The following is a 21,724-nucleotide window of genomic DNA, read 5'->3' on the forward strand; positions in this document are numbered from 1 at the left end:
CATTCACTAGGGAACTCACTAGTTTTTAACATACAATGTACAATGCACATAAAACCAGTCATGATGTTTAAAATTAATATTCCTGGACCAGTATTCTGAAAACTGGTAACTCATAAAGATTATTGTTCTCCATTGTAACAGATTTTCTTTTTAACTTCTTGGCAGGTGTGTATCCTTTCTTAACATATTCGTGGCTGTACTGCTTGGTTACACTGAGATATATAGACTTTGTGGCTAAAGGGATAAGCTCTGGCCTCCACAGTAGGCCCAGATTTTCCTCATATTTATTAATACATTAGAGTCATAGAGTTATACAGTATGGAAACAGGCTCTTCAGCTCAATTCACCCATACTGATAAAGGTGCCTTCATAAGCTAGTTCTATTTGCTTGTGTTTGGCCCATATCTCTCTAAACCTTTCCTTTCCATGTGCCTGCAAATGGTCTTTAAACATTGTAATTGTACCTGCCTCTACCACTTCCTCTGGCAGCTCATTCCATATACCCACCACCCTCTGTAAAAAAAAACTTGCCCCTCAGATCCCCTTTAAATCTTACCCTTCTTGCCTTAAACCTATGCTCTCTAGTTTTAGGTTCCCCTAGCCTGGGAAAAAGATCTAGTTTTAGACTCCTCTACCCTGGGAAAAAAACAGTGACTATTTCCCCTATCTATCCCCCTTATGATTTTATAAACCTCCATAAGGTCAGCCCTCAGCTTTCTTTACTCCAGGGTAAACAATCCCAGCCTATCCAGTCTCTCCTTATTACTCAAGCCCTCCAGCCCAGTCAACATCCTTGTGAATCCTTTATGCATCCTCTTTAGCCGAATCGTACAGTATCTTTTATGTAGTGTGGCAACCAGGCCTACACACAATATTCCAAGTGCAGCCTCAACAACATCTTGATGTCCCAACTCCTGTATTCATTGCCCAACCAATCAAGGCAAGAGTGTCATATGCCTTCTTCCTGTCTATCTGTGTCGCCACTTTCAGGAAACTATGTGCTTATATCCCTAAGTCTCTCTGCTCTACAACACTCCCCAGGGCCTACCATTCACTGTGGTGAGTCACTGCCCTGCTTTAACTTCTCAAATGCATCACTTCGGACTTACCTGAATTAAATTCCATCTGTCATTCCTTTGCCCACCTTCCCAGTCAACCTAGATCCTATTGTAACCTTAGAAAACCTTCTTCACTTTCATGATACCACCAATTTTGGTGTCATCTGCAAAATTACAAATCATGCTTCCTAAATTTTCATGTAAATCATTAATATAAATGACAAACAACAGAGGACCCAGCACCAGTCCCTGTGGCACATCACTGGTCACAGGCTTCCAATCTGAAAAACAACCACCACCCTTCGCTTCCTACCACCAAGCCAATTTTTGTATCCAGTTTGCTAACTCACCTTGGATCCCATATGTTCTAACCTTCCAGACCAGTCTACCATGCAGGACCTTGTCAAAATCCTTGCTCGAATCCATGTAGATGACGTCTACTGCCCTGCCCTTATCAATTCTCTAGGTTACCTCTTAAAAAGACTCAATTAAATCTGTGAGACTTGATTTCCCATGCACAAAGCCAAGCTAACTATCCCTAATCAGCTATTGCCTTTCAAAACAAATAAATCCTGTCTCTCAGAATCCACTCCAGTAACTTTCCTACCACTGATGATAGACTCACCAGCATATATTTCCCTGGCTTGTCCTTGCAGACTTCTTAAATATAAGTACAACATTAGCCATTCTCCAGTCTTCCAGTCCTTTACCCGTGGCTAATGAAGATACAAAAATCGCTGCCAGGGCCACAGCAATTTCTTCCCTTTCTTTCCACAACATCCTAGGATACATCCCCATGCTGAACTTGTCAATTTCATCAACTTTGCCTCCAACTTCCACCCTGCCCTCTGATTCACTTGGTCCATCTCCAACACCTCTCTCCCCTTTCTGGATCTCTCTGTCTCCATCTCCAGAGATGGATTAACCACAGACATCTTCTACAAACCCACTGACTCCCACAGTTACCTTGACTACACCTCTTCCCACCCTGTCACTTGTAAGGACGCCATCCCCTTCTCCCAGTTCCTCCGCCACATCTATTCCTTGATGAGGCTTTCCATTTCTGGACATCAGAGACATCCTCCTTTTTCAGTAACCGGAGTTTCCCTTCCATCACCATCAATGCTGCCCTTACCCATATCTCCTCCACTTCCCACATGTCTGCCCTCACCCCAGCGCCCCCCCCCACCGACATATCAGGGACAGGGTTCCCCTTGTCCTCACCTACCACCCCTCGAGCCTCCATATCCAACACATAATTCTCTGCAACTTCTGCCACCTCCAATGGGATCCTACCACCAGGCAAATCTTCTCCTCACCCCCTCTCTCCGCTGACCAAAGGGACCATGCTCTCTGTGACTCCCTTGTCTACTTTCCCTCCCCACTGATAACTCCCTTGGCACTTATGCCTGCAACTGCACCAAGTGCTACACCTGTCCCCACACCTCCTCCCTCACCACCATTCACGGTCCCAAACAATCCTTCCAGGTGAGGCAGCGCTTCACCTGTGAGTCTGAGGGTATCATTTATTGCATCCGGTGCTCTGTCCACTTCAACAGCCAGGACCTCCCAGTGGTCACCCACTTCAATCCACATCCCACTTCCATACTGACATGTCTATCCATGGCCTCCTCTATGGCCACACTGAGGCCAGGCACAGGTTGGAGGAACAACACCTCATATTCTACCTTGGGAGTCTCCAACCTGATGGCCTTAACATCAATTTCTCTAACTTCCAGTAACCCCACCCCTTTTTCTTTTCCCTCCCCACTCCTTTGTCTTCCCTTATTCCAATAGCTCCCTTCCCCCACCTTGATGACCTGCCCATCTCCTCTCCTCCCCCTCCCCCATCCTTTATTCCATGGTCCACTGACCTCTCCTACTTGATTCCTCCTCCTTCAGCCGTTGGCCTCTTCTACCTATCACCTCTTAGCTTCTCCCCTCCACCACCCACTACTTTCCCCCTCTCACCTGGACTCGCCTATCACCTGAACTCACCTACCCCCTGCCTGCGTGTACTCCTCCTCCACCCCCACCTTCTTATTATGCCTTCTGCCCTCTTCCTTTCCAATCCTGGTGAAGGGTCTCGGCCCGAAACATCGACTGTTTATTTCCCTCCATGGATGCTGCCTGACCTGCTGAGTTCCTCCAGCACTTCATGTGTATTACTCCAGATTCCAGTATCTGCAGAATTTCTTGTGTATCCTGGGATACACCTGGTCAGTCCCTGGGGATTTATCCACCTCACGACCTCCAACACTCCTCCTTCGTAATGATGTTTCAATCTAGGATATTAATGGTCCCTCCCCTGCTTCCATGTCCTTCTCCACAGTAAATACAGACAAAAAGTATTCATTTAAGACCTTTCCCATCTCCCGTGTCTCCACACATAGACGACCATACTGACCCTTCAGGAGATCTTCTCTCCCTAGCTACCCTTTTGCTCTTAATATACTTTCAGAATCTTTTAGGATTCTCCTTCACCTTATCTGCCAGGGATTCCTTGGGTCCCCTTTCTGCCCTCCTACTTTCTTAAGGTGTACTCCTACATGCTCCTCAAGAGATTTGCCTAATCTCAGCTTCTTATACCTAACATTTGCCTCCTTATTCCTGACCTGAGCCTCAATATCCTTCATCACCCAGGGTTTCCTAATCCTGCTGGCCTTGCCCTTCACTCTCACAGGAATATACTAGCCCTGAAGTCTCCCTATTTCACTTTTAAAAGTCTCCCACTCGCTTTACCTGCTAACAGCAAGTCCCAATCAACCTTTGCAAGTTCCTGTTGAAACTAGCCTCCTCCCTGTTTAGGACTTTAACTTATGGACCAGGCCTATCTTTTTTCATAATCAATTTAAAACTAATAGAATTATGGCCACTGGTCCCAAAGTGCTCCCCTACTGACACATCAGCCATTTGCCCAGCCTCATTTCCTAGAGGAAGTCAAGTGTTGTCCCCTCTCTTGTAGGACCATCTACATATTGCTTCAGAAAGCTTTCCTGGGCACACAGCAAATTCCACCCCATCTAATCCCTTAGCCCTAAGGCAGTCCCAGTCAATATTAGGGAAGGTAAAATTTTGTACTGTTACAACCTTATTATTCCTGCAAAGATTTACAAGGATGTTGCCAGGACTAGAGAGCCTGAGTTACAGGGAGAGGTTTGCCAAGCTCTGTCTTTATTCCTTGGAACATAGGAGAATGAGGGATAATCTTAGAGAAGTGTTTAAAATTATGAGAGGCGAAGATAAGGTGGATGATAACAGTCTTTTCCCTAGGATAGGGGAGTCCAAAATTAGGGGGCATAGATTTAAGGTGATAGGGAAAAGATTTAAAAGGGAAAAGATTTAAAAGGGACCTGAGGGGCAACTTTTTCACATGGAGGGTGGTGAGTATATGGAATGACCTGCCAGAGGAAATGGTTGAGGCAGGTCCAATAGTATCATTTAAGAAACACTTGGATAGGTACATGGGAGGGGCGGGGCATGGAGGTATATGGGTCCAACACAGGAAACAGGGACTGGTTGGGCTGAAGGGCCTGTATCCATGCCTGTATTACTCTGTGATAAAGCTTATACCAATATAGTAAAAAGAAAATAGCAAATGCAGGTCCCCTACAGTCAGAAAAAAATAATTTATAATGGAGAACAAAGTAATGGCAGAACAATTCCACAAAAAAAATTGTTCTGTCCAAATGGTAACTATCTTCCCAAAAATGCTAGGCAACCAAAAGTCTAATGAAAAGGAGGAATGAATGGAAATTAGTAGTACTGGGAAAATTATTGAAACTGAATAAATCTGCAGTTTAATAATCTTCATCCCGGAGGATTGTGAGGTTTCCACGGAAATAGTGGATGCCTTGGTTGTCATTTTCCAAATTTCAATAGATCATGGAACCGTTCCTGCAGATTGGAGTGAGGCAAATGTAACCCTACTATTTAAAAACAGAAGAGAGTGTAAAAGCAGGGAACTACAGTTAGGTTGCCCACAGTTTGGTAAGGTGATTACAGTTCAATCAATAGTAGGGAAAATGCTGGAGTCTGTTATAAACAGATGTGATAATAGTAAACAGTAATGGGTTTAGACAAATTCAACATGGATTTATGAAAAGGAAATTGTGTTTTGCAACCTACTGAAGTTTTATTGAGGAGATAATGAGTAGAATAGATAAGGAAGAACCAGTGGATGTGGATTACTTGAATTTTTTAGAAGGCCTTTAACACAGTCCCACATAAAGATTAATGTGCAATATTAAAGCACATGGATTAGAAGGTAATATACTAGCATGGATTAAAAGTTGGTTGATAAACAAGAAATAGAGAACATTACATGGGCTTTTTACAGGTGGCAGAAAGTGACTATTGGGGTACAACAGGGGTCAGTTCTTGAGCCTCAACTGTTCATAATATTTACCAATGTTTTGGATGAAAGAACTGAATGTAATATTTCTAAGTTTGCCAACAATGTGTAATTGGGCAGATTGTGAGTCACAAGGAGGATGTAAAGAGGCTTCCAAGTAATTTAGACAAGTTGAGTGAGTGGACAAAATAATCGCAGATGAAGTATAACATTGATAAATATGAAGTTATCCACTTTGCCAGGAAAACCAGCAGAGTATTATTTAAATGGTAAAAGATCAATAAATGTTGATGTACAAAGGGATCTGGTGTCCTTGTACATTTATCACTGAAAGCAAAACGCAGGTGCAGCAAGCAATTAAGAAGGCAAATGATATTTGGCCTTTATTGCAACAGGCTTTGAGTACAGGAGCTAGGGTTTTGCAGGGTCTTGGTAAGACCACACCTGGGATATTGTGTGCAGTCTTTGTTGCCTTATCTGAGAAAGGATATTCCTACCACAGAGGCAGTGCAACAAAGGTTCACCAGACTGATTACTGGGACGGTAGGGCTGCTGAATAAGAAGAGATTGTGTCAATTAGGCATCTATTGACTGGAGTTCAAGAAAATGAGAAATGATCTCATTTAAATATAAAAGATTCTGATAGAGCTTGACAGGCTGAATGCAAGTAAAATATTTTTCCTGACTGTGGCTTCTAAAACCAAGTATCCCAGTCTCAGGATACAATGGAAGACATTCAGGACTGAGATGAAGAGCAGTTTCTTCACTCAAAGATTGGTGAATCTGCGGAATTCTCTACATTAAAATCAAAGCCAATTCATTAAATATATTTAAGAAGGGGTTAGATTTCTAGACTTAAAAGGCATCAAGGGGTAGAGGGAGAGAGTGGGAATATGGTATTGAGATAGAAGAACCACCATGATCATATCATATTATGAAGCAGTTTGGTGGCGGTGAATGGCCTACTTCTGCAGCTTATTTCAGTGTCTTTAATTTTAAGAGCAATGATGTAATCATGAGCATTTATAAAATACTTGTTTGGCCACAGCTGTAGCATTGTGCCCCACTCTGAGTATTTAAGAAAGAATATAGAAGAGACTTACATTATTATGAATGAGAGACGTGGGTTATGTGGACAGACCAGAGTGGGTTATTCTTTTTCGAAGTGAAGAAGTTTCAAGGTATTTAAAATCATAAAGTTGATTGAAACTTTTCCATAGAAAGAAGGGTCAGGAAGCAGGGATTGTAAAAACATGACAATTGGCAAAAGAATTAAAGGTGACAAGAGGAGAAACTTTTATTTACCAGATGTATAAATTTTGGATTGTACACCAAGGCATGGTAGTGGAGGCAGATTCAGTTGTAGCATTCAAAAGAGAGTTAGAAAATTATCTGAAAGAAATAAATTATAGGGCCATGTGAAGAAGGAATGTATGGAATTGGCTGGATTCTTCTTGCACCGGTGAGAATATAGCAGGCTAAATGGTCTGTTTCCATGCTAAACCATTCTGTGATTCTGTGATCTTTCATATGAATCTTTCTCTTAGATCAGTATATCCTTTGTAAGCCATGGTTCCCAGAACTGCTTAGTGTACACCAGGTGTGGTCTAATCAGAGCTTTGTTTGATTCAGGTTATAACTTCCTTCATTTTAAACAAGTTAAAAGGCTTGTTATGATTTATTCCAGTAGAACATAAAGGAGTGTAATCAGCACCTGAGCAAATGTTGGTTTTCCTTGTTAATCACCCTATATATCTTGAAAGAATATATTGTAAACAGTGCCTCACAACAGCCCTTGGTATTTGTAAAAAATGCCAGCAACACCACCTGGTGGATTTGCAGAAACAGAACAGATGCGTGCATGAGAACGCCACTGGCTATCTAGTCCATGGCTCAGCTCCTCTTGGACATTGATCAAATGCCGAAGTCCAAGACAAGCTAGAGGTCAAATGCCACCACAGCTGATCTCTGAACTCACCATTCAGTCCCAGTGCAGTAACACGCTGAGGTGAGGCCACTTTGCATTTGATCCCTTGGATTTGTTTCAGGGCTGGTGTGAAAACTACCAACCTATTTTACTGGAGTCTCTGACCTTGTGAAAAAGGTAATTGATGGCATATACTTACTTTGCTTTATCATTATAAGGATTAATTCTTAGTAGATATTTCAATCTATTTGAACTGATTTTATTATGTGCCTCCTTTAGAGACATTAAAACAGTTCCAAATCTATTCAAGCCATTCATTTTTTATTGCATTTTAGTTTTGATCTATCAATGTGATTTAATGTTTAACTTGACTTAATATCTAAACAACTTATTCCTCACTGATCCCTTGTGCCTATGAGTGTCTCAACAATATTATGTGTATTAAAAAGAATGGCCTGTAATCTATAATTATCTTATCAAGGTAACAGAAACTGAGAACTTCACCAGTGTTTCTTTCTAATCATCCAAGACCTGATGCTTAGCAACTATCTAAGTTGATTATCCCTACAATATTTCCTGTCCATTTTTTGAGTCAACCATTCCATGGTTGCAAAGGAGGAATAACGCGGTTGCTAGGGATGGTGAAATTGCAGCATGGTTGCAAGGGCTGAATAAAAGTGTAATGCTGAATACAATAAATACTGACTGAGGAAAAGCCACAGTCACCAAAAGTTTTTATTGAATTTTTGAGGCTTCCTTTGTGGGGTCACTTTGTGTTTGATAAGATTGTTGACTCATTGAAGTTTTGCCCCAAAAATTAAAAAAAAGAAAATGCTAGAAATACTCAGTAAATTTTGCAGCACCAATGGAGAGTTGATTTCAGGTTGATAACCCTTCATCAGAACTAGGCAAAGTTAGAAATTAAGTCTGTTTTCAAATGTACAGAAGTGAAAGGCGGGAATAAAGAGAATGTCTAATAGAGTGGAGACCAAGAGAGATTGAGTGCGCAAAAGATGGTGGTGCCGATTGAAGGAAGGAAGGCTCACCAATTAGAGGAGATATAAATAAAGGGAGATATAAACGGAGGGAGTTAAATGAGGACAAAGGAAAGAGGTGGAAAAAACAATGATGGAATGCAAAGCACTGTAGCTGTTGGACTGAAATAAAAAAGAATGAAGGAAACACCTAGCAGGTCAGGAAGCATCTCTGGAGAGAGAAAAACTGGGTTAACATTATGGTTGATGACCTGTTGGTAGAACCAGTCAGTTCTGTCACAAGCTGGAAAGGCTGGATCAAAATCCTGGAACTCCCTCCTTAACAGCACCATGGGTATATCAACACCTCAAGGACTGCAGCGGTTCAAGAAGGCAGCTCACAACCACTTTCTCAAGGGCAATTAGGGATGGGCAATTAAATGCTGGTTCAGCCCATGAAGTCCACATCCCTTGACTGAGTAAAAAAAAACCCTGTAGTTATTAAATTTACTGTTAAGTCCTGAGATCTGTATTTGCCTCATAAGAAGATGAGATGACATTGCTCAAACATTGACTGGGCTTCAAGGAAGCAGTGTAAGAGGCTAAAGGTCAGAGTGAAAGTGGGAATGGAGGTTAAATTGGTTAACTGGATGTCTTTGCATTTTATTGTAACAATAAGTAAAGCATGAAACAAGTTACGTATGAGGGAAAGACCTCTGTTTTGAACTAGATTATGTCTCTTCAAATCTCTGGCACACTTTTGTAATCCAAAGTGGACAGTTTCATATTTTCGCACATTATGCTTCATTTGCCCACTCACATGCCCAATCCATGATCCTTTGTAGTGTCTTATGTCCTGCTCCCAGCTTTCAGTCCTACTTACCTTTTTGTCATGAGCACACTTAACAACATTTCAGTGCCTTCATCAGTTAATTTATGTAAATTGTAAAAATGTTGAGACCCCAGCACCGATCTTTCTGCACACCACTCATTACATCTTGCTGTTATTGAGAGGATAAACACCTTAATAAGATGCAAAAATGGGACATGCACCATTAAAATAAAATCAGGGTAATGGAATAGGTTTTGTATGTGTACCCATTCTATATGCTGTATTTAATAATGGTAATTAATAGTAAATATTACCAGTGTGTCATGTTCAGTAATGGTTTTTAATCATTTGGATTGTTTTTCAAACATTTGTGTTCCTTGAATGGAATAAAAAGATGCAGTTTCAGCCATTTATCAACATGCAACCTTAGAAATATTGGCAGAAAATGAGGCCATTCGGTCTGTCATGTCTGTGCCAGCTGAAAATGGAAATATTTAGATAACTCCCATTTCTTAACTCTCAGCCAATAGCCTGGGTGTTATGCCTCTTTAAATAAAAATCAGGGTACCTTTTAAGTGTGATGAAGATTTTTGCCTCTACCACAATTTCAGGCAGTGGGTGATTTTTTTTTCTTCTGTTCCTCACCAATTAATCTAGTCCAGGATTCCAAGTTATCAGAATCAATGCCAAGGAAAATCAGTCCTTCCTAATCACTCTCTCTCAGCCTCTCATAACTCTTTGCACCTCAACTAAATTTCCCCTTTGTATCCTTTGACAACCCCATCCAAGTTGGTCACTGGTTATAACAAAAATTCTGCGGTCCTGACAACATCCTCAAAAATCACCATCTCTGGCAATGTGGCAATCTTAACTATACAGCAGTACTTTATCTAAAGTCTAACTAATTTTATACAACTCTAGAATGGTCTACTTGCTCTATGCCTTGGCTGATAAAGGCAGGCATGCTTTTTTAATCAGCTTATCTACAATTTTTGATACCTTCAGGGATCTGTGAACATGCACTCCAAGATCCCTCTATTTCTCTGCACTTGTTGATATCCTACCATTTTAAATATTCTTTTGCCTTGTTTGCTCTCCCAAACCCATGACCTCACATTTGTCCAGATTAAATTCTATTTGCCATTTTTGTTGATATCTAACTAGTCTTACTGGAGCAAAGAAATTTATTCATTATCAAATGTACTGCCAATTATAGTGCCATTAGCAAACTTAACTATGAGCCAAAACCAAAGTACTTCAGATGCTGGTAGTTTGAAATAAAACAGAAAATGCTGGAAATACTCAGAATGACAGGCAACACCTGAGGAGAGAGAAACAGAGTTAAAAAATTTAATTTGATGCCTTTCATTAGATAACCTGCAATGTTAACTCTGTTTTTCTCTCCACAGAAAGTGACTGAATTACTGAGTGATTACAGCATTTTTATCCAATTTTTAATCATGGTCCCTGTGTTTGTCCAAATCATTAGTGTTTGTCAGGATAGAACATAGAACACTACAGCACAGTACAGTACAGGCCCTTTGGCCCACAATGTTGTGCCGACATTTTATCCTACTCTAAGATCTATCTAACCCTTCCCTCCCACATAGTTCCCCATTTCTCTATCATTCATGTGTCTAAGAGTCTCTTAAATGTCCCAAATGTATCCGCTCCCATAACCTCTGCAGGCAGTGCATTCCATGCACCCACCACTCTCTGTAAAAAAACTTACCCATGACGTCCCCCTGATACCTTCCTCCAGTTGCCTTAAAATTATGTCTCACGTTAGCCACTGTCGCCCTGGGAAAAAGTCTCTAACTGTCCACTCGATCTATGCCTCTTATCATTTTGTACACCTCTATCAAGTCACCTCTCATCCTCCATCTCTCCAAAGAGAAAAGCCCTAGCTCACTCAACCTATTCTCATAAGACATGATCTCCATCCAGGCAACATCCTGGTAAATTTCCTCTGAACCCTCTCTAAAGGTTCAACATCCTTCCTATAATGAGACGACCAGAAGTGAACACAATACTCCAGTGTGGTCTAATTAGAGTTCTATAGAGCTGCAACATCACCTCATGGCTCTTGAACGCAATACCCCGATTAATGAAGGCCCACACACCATACACCTTCTTAACAACCCTATCGACCTGTGCAGCAACCTTGAGGGATCTATGGACATGGACCCCAAGATGCCTCTGTTCCTCCACACTGCTAAGAGTGCTGCCATTAACCTTGTATTCTGCCTTCAAATTCGATCTCCCAAAGTGTAACAGTTCACACTTATCTGGGTTGAACTCCATCTGCCAATTCTGAGCCCAGCTCTGCATTCTATCAATATCCTGTTGTAACCTACAGCAACCTCCTACACTATTCACAACACCACCAACCTTTGTATCATCAGCAAACTTACTAACCCACCCTACCACATCCTCATCCAAGTCATTTATAAAAATCACAAAGAGCAGGGTTCCCAGAACAGATCCCTGCAGAACACCACTGGTCACTGACCTCCTGGCAGAATACGTTCCATCTACCACCAATCTCTGTTTTCTATGGACGAGCCAATTCTGAATCCACACAGCCAAGTTTCCCTGAATCCCATTCCTACTGACTTTCTGAATAAGCCTTACACGAGGAACCTTATCAAATACCGTAGTAAAATCCATGTACACCACATCCACTGCTCTACCTTCATCAATGTGCTTTGTCACATCCTCAAAGAATTCAATCAGGCTCGTGAGGCACGACCTGCCTCTCACAAGGCCATGGTAACTGTCCCTAATCAGCCTATGCTTCTCTAAATGCCCATAAATCCTGTCTCTAAGAATCTTCTCCAGTGATTTGCCCACTATTGAAGTAAGACTCACTGGTCTGTATCCCTACTCACATTCTTAAACAAAGGAACATTTGCCACCCTCCAATCATCTGGCACTACTCCTGTGGCCAGTGAGGATATGCAAAGATTGTCGCCAAGGGTGCAGAAATCTCTCCACTTGCTTCCCGTAATAATGTTGGATATATCCCATCCAGCCCTGGTGACTTATCTATCCTAATGGTTTTCAAAAGTTCCAGCACATCCTCTTTCCTCACATCGACATGCCCTAGCATATCAGTCTGTCATACGCCATTCTCACAAACGTCGAGGTCTCTCTGGTGAATACTGAAGCAAAGTATTCATTAAGGATCTCCCCTACCTCTTCCGACTCCAGGCACACATTTCCTCTTTTATCCCTGATCGGTCCTACCCTCACTCTAGTCATCCTCGTATTCTTTACATACATGTAGAATGCCTCGAATTTTCCTTGATCCTACTCACCAAGGACTTCTCATGCCCCCTTTTAGCTCTCGTAAGTCCATTCTTAAGCTCCCTCTTGGCTACTTTGTAACTCTGCACAGCCCTGTCTGATCCATGCTTTCTAAACCTCAGGTAAGCTTCTTTCTTCCTCTTGACAAGATATTCTACATCTCGTGTCAACCACGGTTCCCCCTCCCCCAGTTAAATATTTTCCCATATTGTCTGCTCCTATCTCTCTCCAAGGCTATGGTAAAGGTCAAGGAGTTATGGTCACTATCTCCAAAATGCTCTCCCACCGAGAGATCTGAAACCTGATCAGGCTCATTGCCTAGTACCAGGTCCAGTATGGCCTCTCCTCTAGTCGGCCTGTCCACATACAGTATCAGGAATAACTTCCTGTACACACCTAACAAACGCCATTCCACCTATCCCCTTTACACAAAGGAGGTGCCAATCAATATTAGGGAAGTTGAAATCACCCATGACAACAACCCTGTTATTTTTGTACCTCTCCAAAATCTGCCTCCCGATCTGCTCCTCAGTATCTCTGCTACTATTGGGGGATCTGTAGGATACTCCCAATCGAGTGATTGCTCCCTTCCTGTTTCTGACTTCCACCCACACTGACTCAGTGGACGATTCCTCCAGAACGTCCTCCCTTTCTACAGCTGTGACACTGTCCCTGATCAGCAAAGCCAGTCCCCCACCTCTTTTACCTCCACCTCTGTCCCTTTTGAAATATTTAAACCCCGGAATATCCAGCAGCCATTCCTGCCTTTGCAACAGCCAAGTCTCTGTAATGGCCACCACGTCATAGTTCCTTGTACTTACCCATGCTCTAAGTTCATCAGCCTCGTTCCTGATACTTCTCACATTAAAGTAGACACACTTGAGCCCATCCAACTGACTGCAATTTTGCCCTTTCATCTGCCTATCCTTCCTCACAGTCTTTCTACACTCTGCATCTACTTGTACACTAAATGAACCAAGCTCTGACCTATCACTCTGGTTCCCATCCCCCTGCCAAACTAGTTTAAACCCTCCCCTACATTTCTAGCAAACCTGCCCGCAAGAATATTGGTCCCCCTCCAGTTCAGGTGTAACCTGTCCCTTTTGTACAGGTCATACCTTCCCCAGAAGAGATCGCAATGATCAGCAAATCTGAAACCCTTCCCCCTGCACCAATTTCTCAGCCATGTGTTCATCTGCCAAATCATCCTATTCTTACCCTCACTGGCACATGGCACAGGCAGCAATCCAGAGATCACTACCCTTGAGGTCCTGCTTTGCAGCTTCCTACCTAGCTCCCTATATTCCCTCTTCAGGACCTCATCTCTTTTCCTGTGTATGTCGTTGGTACCAGTATGTACCACGACCTCTGGCTGTTTGCCCTCCCCCTTCAGAATGCTGTGGATCAAGAGATCAAGTTGCATACCCTGCAAAACTCCATTACACAAGGCTCTCCTATGAGTCTATTGATTTGTTTTCTTTCTCATATTCAGTAAAATAATTTTTCAAGGAGCCTCTCTCATTCCCTTTTAATTTCAGTTGTACTCCTTCAGCTTTCTGTAGTGTTGAACACCACGCTAAGTAATTGGATTTTAGCTACTTTAAGTGCACTAAAATATAGTTGTTTAGCACTAGCACAAAACTGGGTCCCTCTCAAGAGATCATGAAGTTGATCATTGGAGTGGTCTAAACCATGAAAAAAGCTCTAAAACAGGACCTGCAAGGCTCATTTGAACGCAGTTGCCAATGCTTTGCCTCATAGAGGAGTGTGGATCTTAAAGATTCATATGCTCTGGCAGCTGGACAGTTGTAATACAGAATTAAGGCTGCCAGAGAGGATCCAGGGTGAATTGCAAGTTTGGATTCAGAACTGGCTTGCCCATCGAAGACGGGGAGTGGGGTGGAAGGCTGTTACTCTCGCTGGAGGTCCATGACCAGTGGTGCTCCACAAGGATTGGTGCTGGGACCTCTGTTGTTTGTGAAATATATCAATGATTTAGATGTAAATGTAGATGGGTGGATTAGCAAGTTTGCAGATGACACTAAGTTTGGTGGAGTTGTGGACAATGTAAAGGACTATCAAAGAATACAGCAGGATATATATCAGTTACAGATATGGGCAGAGAAATGGCAGATGGAGTTTAATCTGGGCAAGTGTGTGGTGTTGCACTTTGTGAGGACAAATGAAACTAGAAACTGCACAGTTAATGGTAGGCCCCTTAGTAGCATTGAGGTACATAGGGATCTTGGGGTCCAGGTCCATTGTTTACTGAAAGTGGCTACACAAGTGGATGAGGTGGTGAAGAACACATATGGCGTGCTTGCCTTCATTGGTAGGGGTGTTGAGTATAAGAGTAAGGAAGCCGTGCTGCAGCTATATAAAACTTTAGTCAGACCGCTTTTGGAGTATTGTGTGTAGTTCTGGTCGCTCCTTTATAGGAAGGATGTGGAGACTATGGGGAGGGTGCAGAAGAGGTTTACCAGGATGCTGCCTGGATTAGAGGGTATGAGCTATAAGGAAAGGTTGGACAAACATGGCCTGTTTTCCCTAGAGCGTTGGAGGCTGAGGGGAGACCTGATGGAGGTTTTTTAAATTTTGCAGGCATTGATAGAATAGACAGTCAGAATCTGTTCCCCAGGGTAGAAATGTCACACACCAGAGGACATGCTTTTAAGGTTAGAGGGGGGAAGTTTAAAGGCGACGTGAGGGGCAAGTTTTTTACGCAGAGAGTGGTAGATGCCTGGAATAGGTTCTTCTAGGGGTTGTAGTGGAAGCAGGCAGTTTGGTGGATGCTTTTAGATAGACACATGAAGATGAAGGGAATAGAGGGATATGGATGATACACAGGAGGAGGATATTTAGCATCAAGATTGACACAACATCGTGGACCAAATGAAAATAAGGTTCTATTTCTTAATGTTATGTTGGGCTTTGTTGGAACATTGCAAAAGGTCAAAGGTGGAGATGTCAGAATGATATTGGGATGGAGAATTAAAGTGACAGGCAACTGGAAGCTCAGGGTCACCCTTACAGACTGAACAGCGGTATTCTGCAAAGCGATCACCTTATCTGCGTTTGGCTTCTTCAAAATAAAGCACTGAATGTCATGCATTAGATTGGAGGAAGTGTAAGTGAATTACTGGAAGGAGTGTCCCTTGATGGTGGGAAGGATAAGCTGAAAGAGCAAGTTTTTGCATGTCCTGCAGTTACATGGGAAAGTGCTGTAAGAAAGGTGTGATTGGTAGAGGTGGAAGAGCAAACCAGGGAACTATCCCACGGGAATGCTTGGAGGAGGAAAGGGGCAGGCATTTATGGTGGTGGAACCTCACTTTTGGATGTGGATGCTGGTGGGATGGAAGGTGAAAACTAGGGGAAGCTTAACTGTGCTTTAACTGGGGGAACAGGGGTTGAAAATGGAAGTGTGAGAAATAGAAGAGATGTGGTTGAGAGTCCTATCCACTATGGTAGAAGGAAAGTCATGGTTCAGGGTAAACTAAGAATAGAGACAGAGAAACTGGAAGAATAGAATGGAGTCCTTTCAGGAGGGACAAAATAGTCTATTTTATTCCAGTGTTCCTAACTGTATTGCAAAGCACATTGTCGGATTAATCATATGCCACAAAACATTAAAATTTAAAATAATTAATAGTATATAGAGATGAAACTTGGAGCAGTTAGGAGAAAGAAAATTTATCAACATATTGGTTTGTTTTTGTATGTTTATTTTCAACCAAATCATTGTGAACAATGGTGAATTTCATCTGCAGTATTTTCAGGATTTACATAACTATCTTTCAGAGTAATGAGATGCTTTGCATACACAGACAAGGTTACAGTATATTCTCTAAATTATATAAAATATAGGTTACTGGCATTATCCATATTGCTTTAATGAAATAAACTAGCATAACTATCCTTCATTTTCAGATGTGCTACAGGTGAAGCCTGGCAGGAGATCATGTTATCTTGTCTCCCAGGAAAAGCCTGTGAAAGAGAGTCACCATTTCATGACCAAGATTTAACCTGTGGAACCTATTTTGCTGTTTTCTATTTTGTCAGTTTCTACATGCTGTGTGCCTTCTTGGTGAGTGCAAATTCAGAAGGAAGTTTGCATTTGTGTTTAAAATTTATGTGGCTAAGCTATATACTGCTAAAGAAAGATGACTGAAGGTAGTGTTTGTATTCTGTGAATTAAACACCACCCCTACCCATTTTAACTGCTTGCATCTAAATTAGTGAAACATGTATTTCATTGTTAATATGCCTCGTTGAACTAATCAATCATGAGGAGAGATAAGTTTGCACCCAAGCTATTCTGGAAGAACCATCATTAGAAGTTTTAGATTAGTTATTTTTATCTGGTTATTAGGCAAACTGGAAGGGCAGCCTAGCTGTTTTCCTGCTTTTCTAAACACTCAGAATTAAAAAACAAACTACACCTTTTAATGGCAAATGTTACTAAGTTAAAATCTTAAGTGATTGCTTTTTCTCTGATCCACAAACATTTTAATACCACTGTTCTTTTTGCAATTAATACACCTATCTGACTCGGATGGGAACTCATGATTTAATTTGTGGCCCTTGATTTCTGCCACTTTGATCACTAGATAGATAACAATGCCTGTCAGGTAAGTTTAAAACATATCTTTGTGGAGTCCAAAGGAGAATATTTGTTCTTTCTGTCTGGTCATAACCTCCCCAACAGTTCACTCCACTAGCATCTGTGATTAACCTGATTTCCCACCTGGCATCATCTTTGCTGGGCAACCATTTTGATGAGCAGCTGATCAGTGGAATATAATGAGCCTCAACTATTGTAGGAAGTAGGCCCTTCACTACAGCTTTCACTTGGGTGCTTTGTGTGTCACTCCAACTCTAGAAGTTAAAATTCCACCTGGTATCAGTATTGATATGTCGCCAAACACATAGTTTTGCCATACTACTTAGTTGTCAAAATATGCTGAGGACATCTAGTGGCTCTGAAAAATTAAACAGCAACACTGACTACTGGTCATGCTAAAATAGTGGGATAGAAATTCTGCATAAATTAATTAAATATTTATTGCACAAAGGTTCTCTTAACAATCTTAGGTTTAATATTTTCAAATTAACCATCATGCACATTTGAAGACCCCTGGTTAGGCTGCTATCAATAGAGATCCACTGAATCTACATTACAACATATTGGAGCTTCAGAGGATTAAGGATCAGTGTACATTGTGTGACCTTGATTTGTTAAAGTTCATCTTCCCACCAGGGGCCTCGGCTACCTTTTCTGGCCTGACCAAACTAGGACTAGATCAGGTGTTATCAGCAAAGGAACAATAAATCTTTTAGCAATTTTGACTCCAGCACCCTCTGGCTCCTGCAAAAAATAAGCTGGTAGAATCATAAAAATTGGCCTCAATAAGAGAAGAAATCTTCACTGTCCACAGTATTCATTTTGATGTTTCTCTCTCTCTCTCTCCTCTCCTGCCTCTGTTTATCTTCAACTGTTGCATTCTCATTTTCCTTTTCTCATCTTCTGCAACTTTTATTTTCATTTAGGAGCGGCTGGTGAGTTATATGTCAGGGATACAGGTTCAAGCTGCATTTGGTGTTAGGACTTTATGAAAAATGTGGTTGTATCAGCACCCTTCTCATCTCCTTAAATCATTCGTACTTATTCCAACCCACAGTCTCATACTTTACCTAACTACTACTTACTGCCATTCTTCTCATGATATCACCCCCATCACTACCTGGACCTCTTCTTCATTATACTCATTTCAGGACCCTTCTCTATTCATTGCTGCACTGTCATTCACCTCATTTTTAACTCAGCCACAACTCAAATCCAATCGTTGCCTCGGGAATGATTGTAAAAGGCCAGAAATCTGCTCATGTTCAGTATTTTATTCCTCACTTCCACATTTACTGCTGTTAAACTCTATACCAGGAGAAATCAAATGAAACTGCATGCCTGGTTTCTTTTGTATGTTTCTGTCTCTGTCTCTTTCCCCAGCTGTCTCATAGCTGTTAGAAATTAGCATTTGTTTTTTTTACTTTCATCAATAAGTCACAAATGAGGTAATTATTTGGCTGCAGTAACATAACATTTTGAAAATTAAACAAGAAGACTCTTTCTTCCTGGTCCACCTCCATCGCTGTCTTTCTCACCACTTCTCTCTCTCTCGCTACTTTCATTTGCAACACATGGAGCAGAATTTGAAAGCTGCATATCTTCAGAAAACTGTCATTTTCATACACCCACACATACATCTGTCTTTTTTCAAAATGTAAGCATTATATAAGGCTTTACCTGTCAAATTTTTAATAAGTACCGAGCATTTCCCTACATGATTTGCAGGCTATGGTTACAGGGAATGGGATCCCTTTCAATTGTTGATCACAAAGTTAACATTAGCCACAGATGAACCATGAGAAAGCAGCAATCTTTGCAAACCAACATGCTGGTCCTGTATGTTGCTGTTGGCAAGAGAGAATAAGGTATTGTTCGCAATATTGGTGGACAATATTTCCAGCTCCAGTCTAGAAGAAGTAAAATGCATAAAAATTCATTGATTGTGTCACCTTAACAGCCATTGGTTGTGTGGTTATTGCTCAAATCTAAATAATATTTGTAACTGCAGCAGATGACAAATTTTAATGAAGATATTCTTACTTTCAGTTATGTTATGCACTTTACCACAACACTGGATCCTGACAGTGATCATGATTTGATACTCTGCTTACTTCTAAGAAGTATGCTAATATGCACCCCAATATATCTTTTTGAAAGCAACACCCTTAGTCCCCAAAACAATGTGTCAATTTTGAATTGATTTCTTTGATGAATATGAATTCTCTATCCGCCTATCATCGAGGGATGGCATATGTCGGAAAGCAAGGATGGTATTTGTACTTGATAGTTGGGTCAATAGGCATAAACCTATTTGTTTGCAAAGATTCTGCATACAAATTGAAAGGATTCCCAAATGTTTGCAGGTAATTACAGTAGCTGTTAGCAAAGATTTTGCATTACCCAACTGTCTAATAAATTCAATACCTCCTGCCATTTTTCTTTTCAGAAGACTGACATCGGTCCAAAATGTCCTGACTATTCAAAATGTGTACATGTTTTTTAGATCATTAACCTCTTTGTGGCTGTTATCATGGATAACTTTGACTACTTAACACGTGATTGGTCCATCCTTGGTCCTCATCATCTGGATGAATTTAAGAGAATCTGGGCTGAGTATGACCCTGAGGCCAAGTAAGTGCTCTGTCTGAATATCAGAATTTGAAGCTTTCAATTTGGATGTGGAATTTATTTCTTCATTTCGTGCTTTGTATTCCATGTTAGTCTGTCACAAGCTGTTATTTGCCATGTTATTTGTATTTTAGACATTCAGTTGCACATTAAATGTTTGTCCTGCTCCAAAACTCTGGATTTGATGGAATATTTCAGTTTTAAAATAAGCAGGCAAGATGCAACTATTCCATCACTGTCCTTACTTGTACTTTGTAGATGGTGGGAAGGCTTTGAGGTTTCAGAAAGTGAATTAACTTCCATAGACTACCTCAGCCTCTGATCTTCTCAGATAGCCAAGGTATTTATGTGACTTGTCCAGTTAAATGGTGCCCCCTCGGATGTTAATGGTGGAGGACTCAGTGATAGAAATGCTATTCAACATCCATGGAAGGTGATCAGACTTCACCACTTTGAAAATAATCAATATTTGGCACTTGCATGGTGTAAATGTTACTTGTGACTTATCAATCCTTGGGATCTCCCTGTATGCAGATATGAACTGCTTCATTTTCTCAGGAGTAGTGTGTAGAATTGAATACTTTGAAATCATTAGTGAATACTTCCACTATAGCTAAAGATATTTGGATCTGAGGAACTTCTCAGAATGTCCTGTGTTGACCTCCAACAATCCAGATTACATTTTGTGGCTCCAACAATTAGATTGTCTCCTTCTTGATGCCCTTTGGCTTTAGTTTTGCCAGAGCTCCTTGATGCCATGCTTGGTCAAATGCTGCTTTGATGTTACACATGACCTTTGTTGTTCAGTTTTTCTGTCCATGTTTGGACCAGGAATGGAATGAGAGAGGATCCATGTGGCCCTGGTGAAAACCAAACTTGAACATCAGTCATTGGGTTACCAATGAGCAGTGCCACTTGATAGCCTTGTCAATGATCCCTTTCAAACTTTGCTAACCACTAGGAATAGAATGATTGGGCTGTAAATGCCTAGATTGTATTTGTCCTGTTTTTATGGCATACCTGGGCAATTTTCCAGATTGTTGGGTAGATACCATTTTTTCAACTATACTGGAACAGCTTGGCTCGATACGTAGCTAGTTCTGAAGCACAGATTTTCAGTACTACAGTCAGCTCATCATTTAGTTCCATAGCCATTGTGGTATCCAATGCTCTCAACATTTGTATAATATCTTATGAATTGAATTGAACTCGCCAAACACTAACTTTGATAGTGGTGGAGTTCACAGGAGGAGACCAACTTGAATCATGTACTTTATACCTCTGGCTGAACATGGTTGCAACCTTCTCTGTCATATTCACATGCTTGACTGTGCCATCATTAAATTTGGAGATACTCGTAGAGCTGCCTTTTTCTACCAGTTGTTTAATTTCCACCACTATTTGAAACTAGATGTGGTCAGACTGCACAATTTTGATATGATCTGTTAGGCTGAGGATGACTTCTTTTAGTCTATTAAATCCCCTTTAGGCCATTTAGCACACAATGCAGCTTTGTCAGCTTCTGTTACTCCTTTAAAGAATTGCCCTTGCGTTTCAATTCTCTCTTCCAAAGAATGCAACCATTCCTTAACTGACAGAAAACTTTAAGTGTATTGTACATTTGGATCCAAAAAATACCGAAAAGATATGGTTGATTACCAGGTATCATGTTAGTCTAGCACCAGATGTCTAGGTGTTCAATCACAACATTGCAAATTGCTTAAATAAATAAATTTTAGTAATTTGTGAAGTAACACCAGAAAATGGCTATGAAAACCATTAGTTTATTATTAAAAATCCAAATGATTTACTGATATCTTAAGGCAATGGGACCTGCTGCCCTGTTTGGTCTGGCATGTACATAATTTGGTTCCACACTAGATTTCTGATCCTTGATGCTTTTAGGAAAACTCAGAGTACCTGTCAATGATTTCCACATCCCAAGTGCTGTAATTTAATATATATTACAGTTGGTTCTTGACTTATGTACCATCAGATTGGGACATATTGGTCAGCCT

General features: G+C 41.0%; 1 protein-coding gene across 3 annotated transcripts in view; it reads left to right on the top strand.

Moving 5' to 3' along the window:
- cacna1c (calcium channel, voltage-dependent, L type, alpha 1C subunit) overlaps positions 1 to 21,724 on the top strand; it is a 550,322-nt gene that overhangs the window by 463,336 nt on the left and 65,262 nt on the right. For all 3 annotated transcript variants that reach the window (XM_052030488.1, XM_052030489.1, XM_052030490.1), the window contains 2 exons: positions 16,382 to 16,538; positions 19,582 to 19,709. In XM_052030488.1, the coding sequence (XP_051886448.1) occupies positions 16,382 to 16,538; positions 19,582 to 19,709 (285 nt within the window). The remainder of the gene's footprint in view (positions 1 to 16,381; positions 16,539 to 19,581; positions 19,710 to 21,724) is intronic.

This window comes from Pristis pectinata, chromosome 15 (genome assembly GCF_009764475.1).
Source record: "Pristis pectinata isolate sPriPec2 chromosome 15, sPriPec2.1.pri, whole genome shotgun sequence".
NCBI lineage: Eukaryota > Metazoa > Chordata > Chondrichthyes > Rhinopristiformes > Pristidae > Pristis > Pristis pectinata.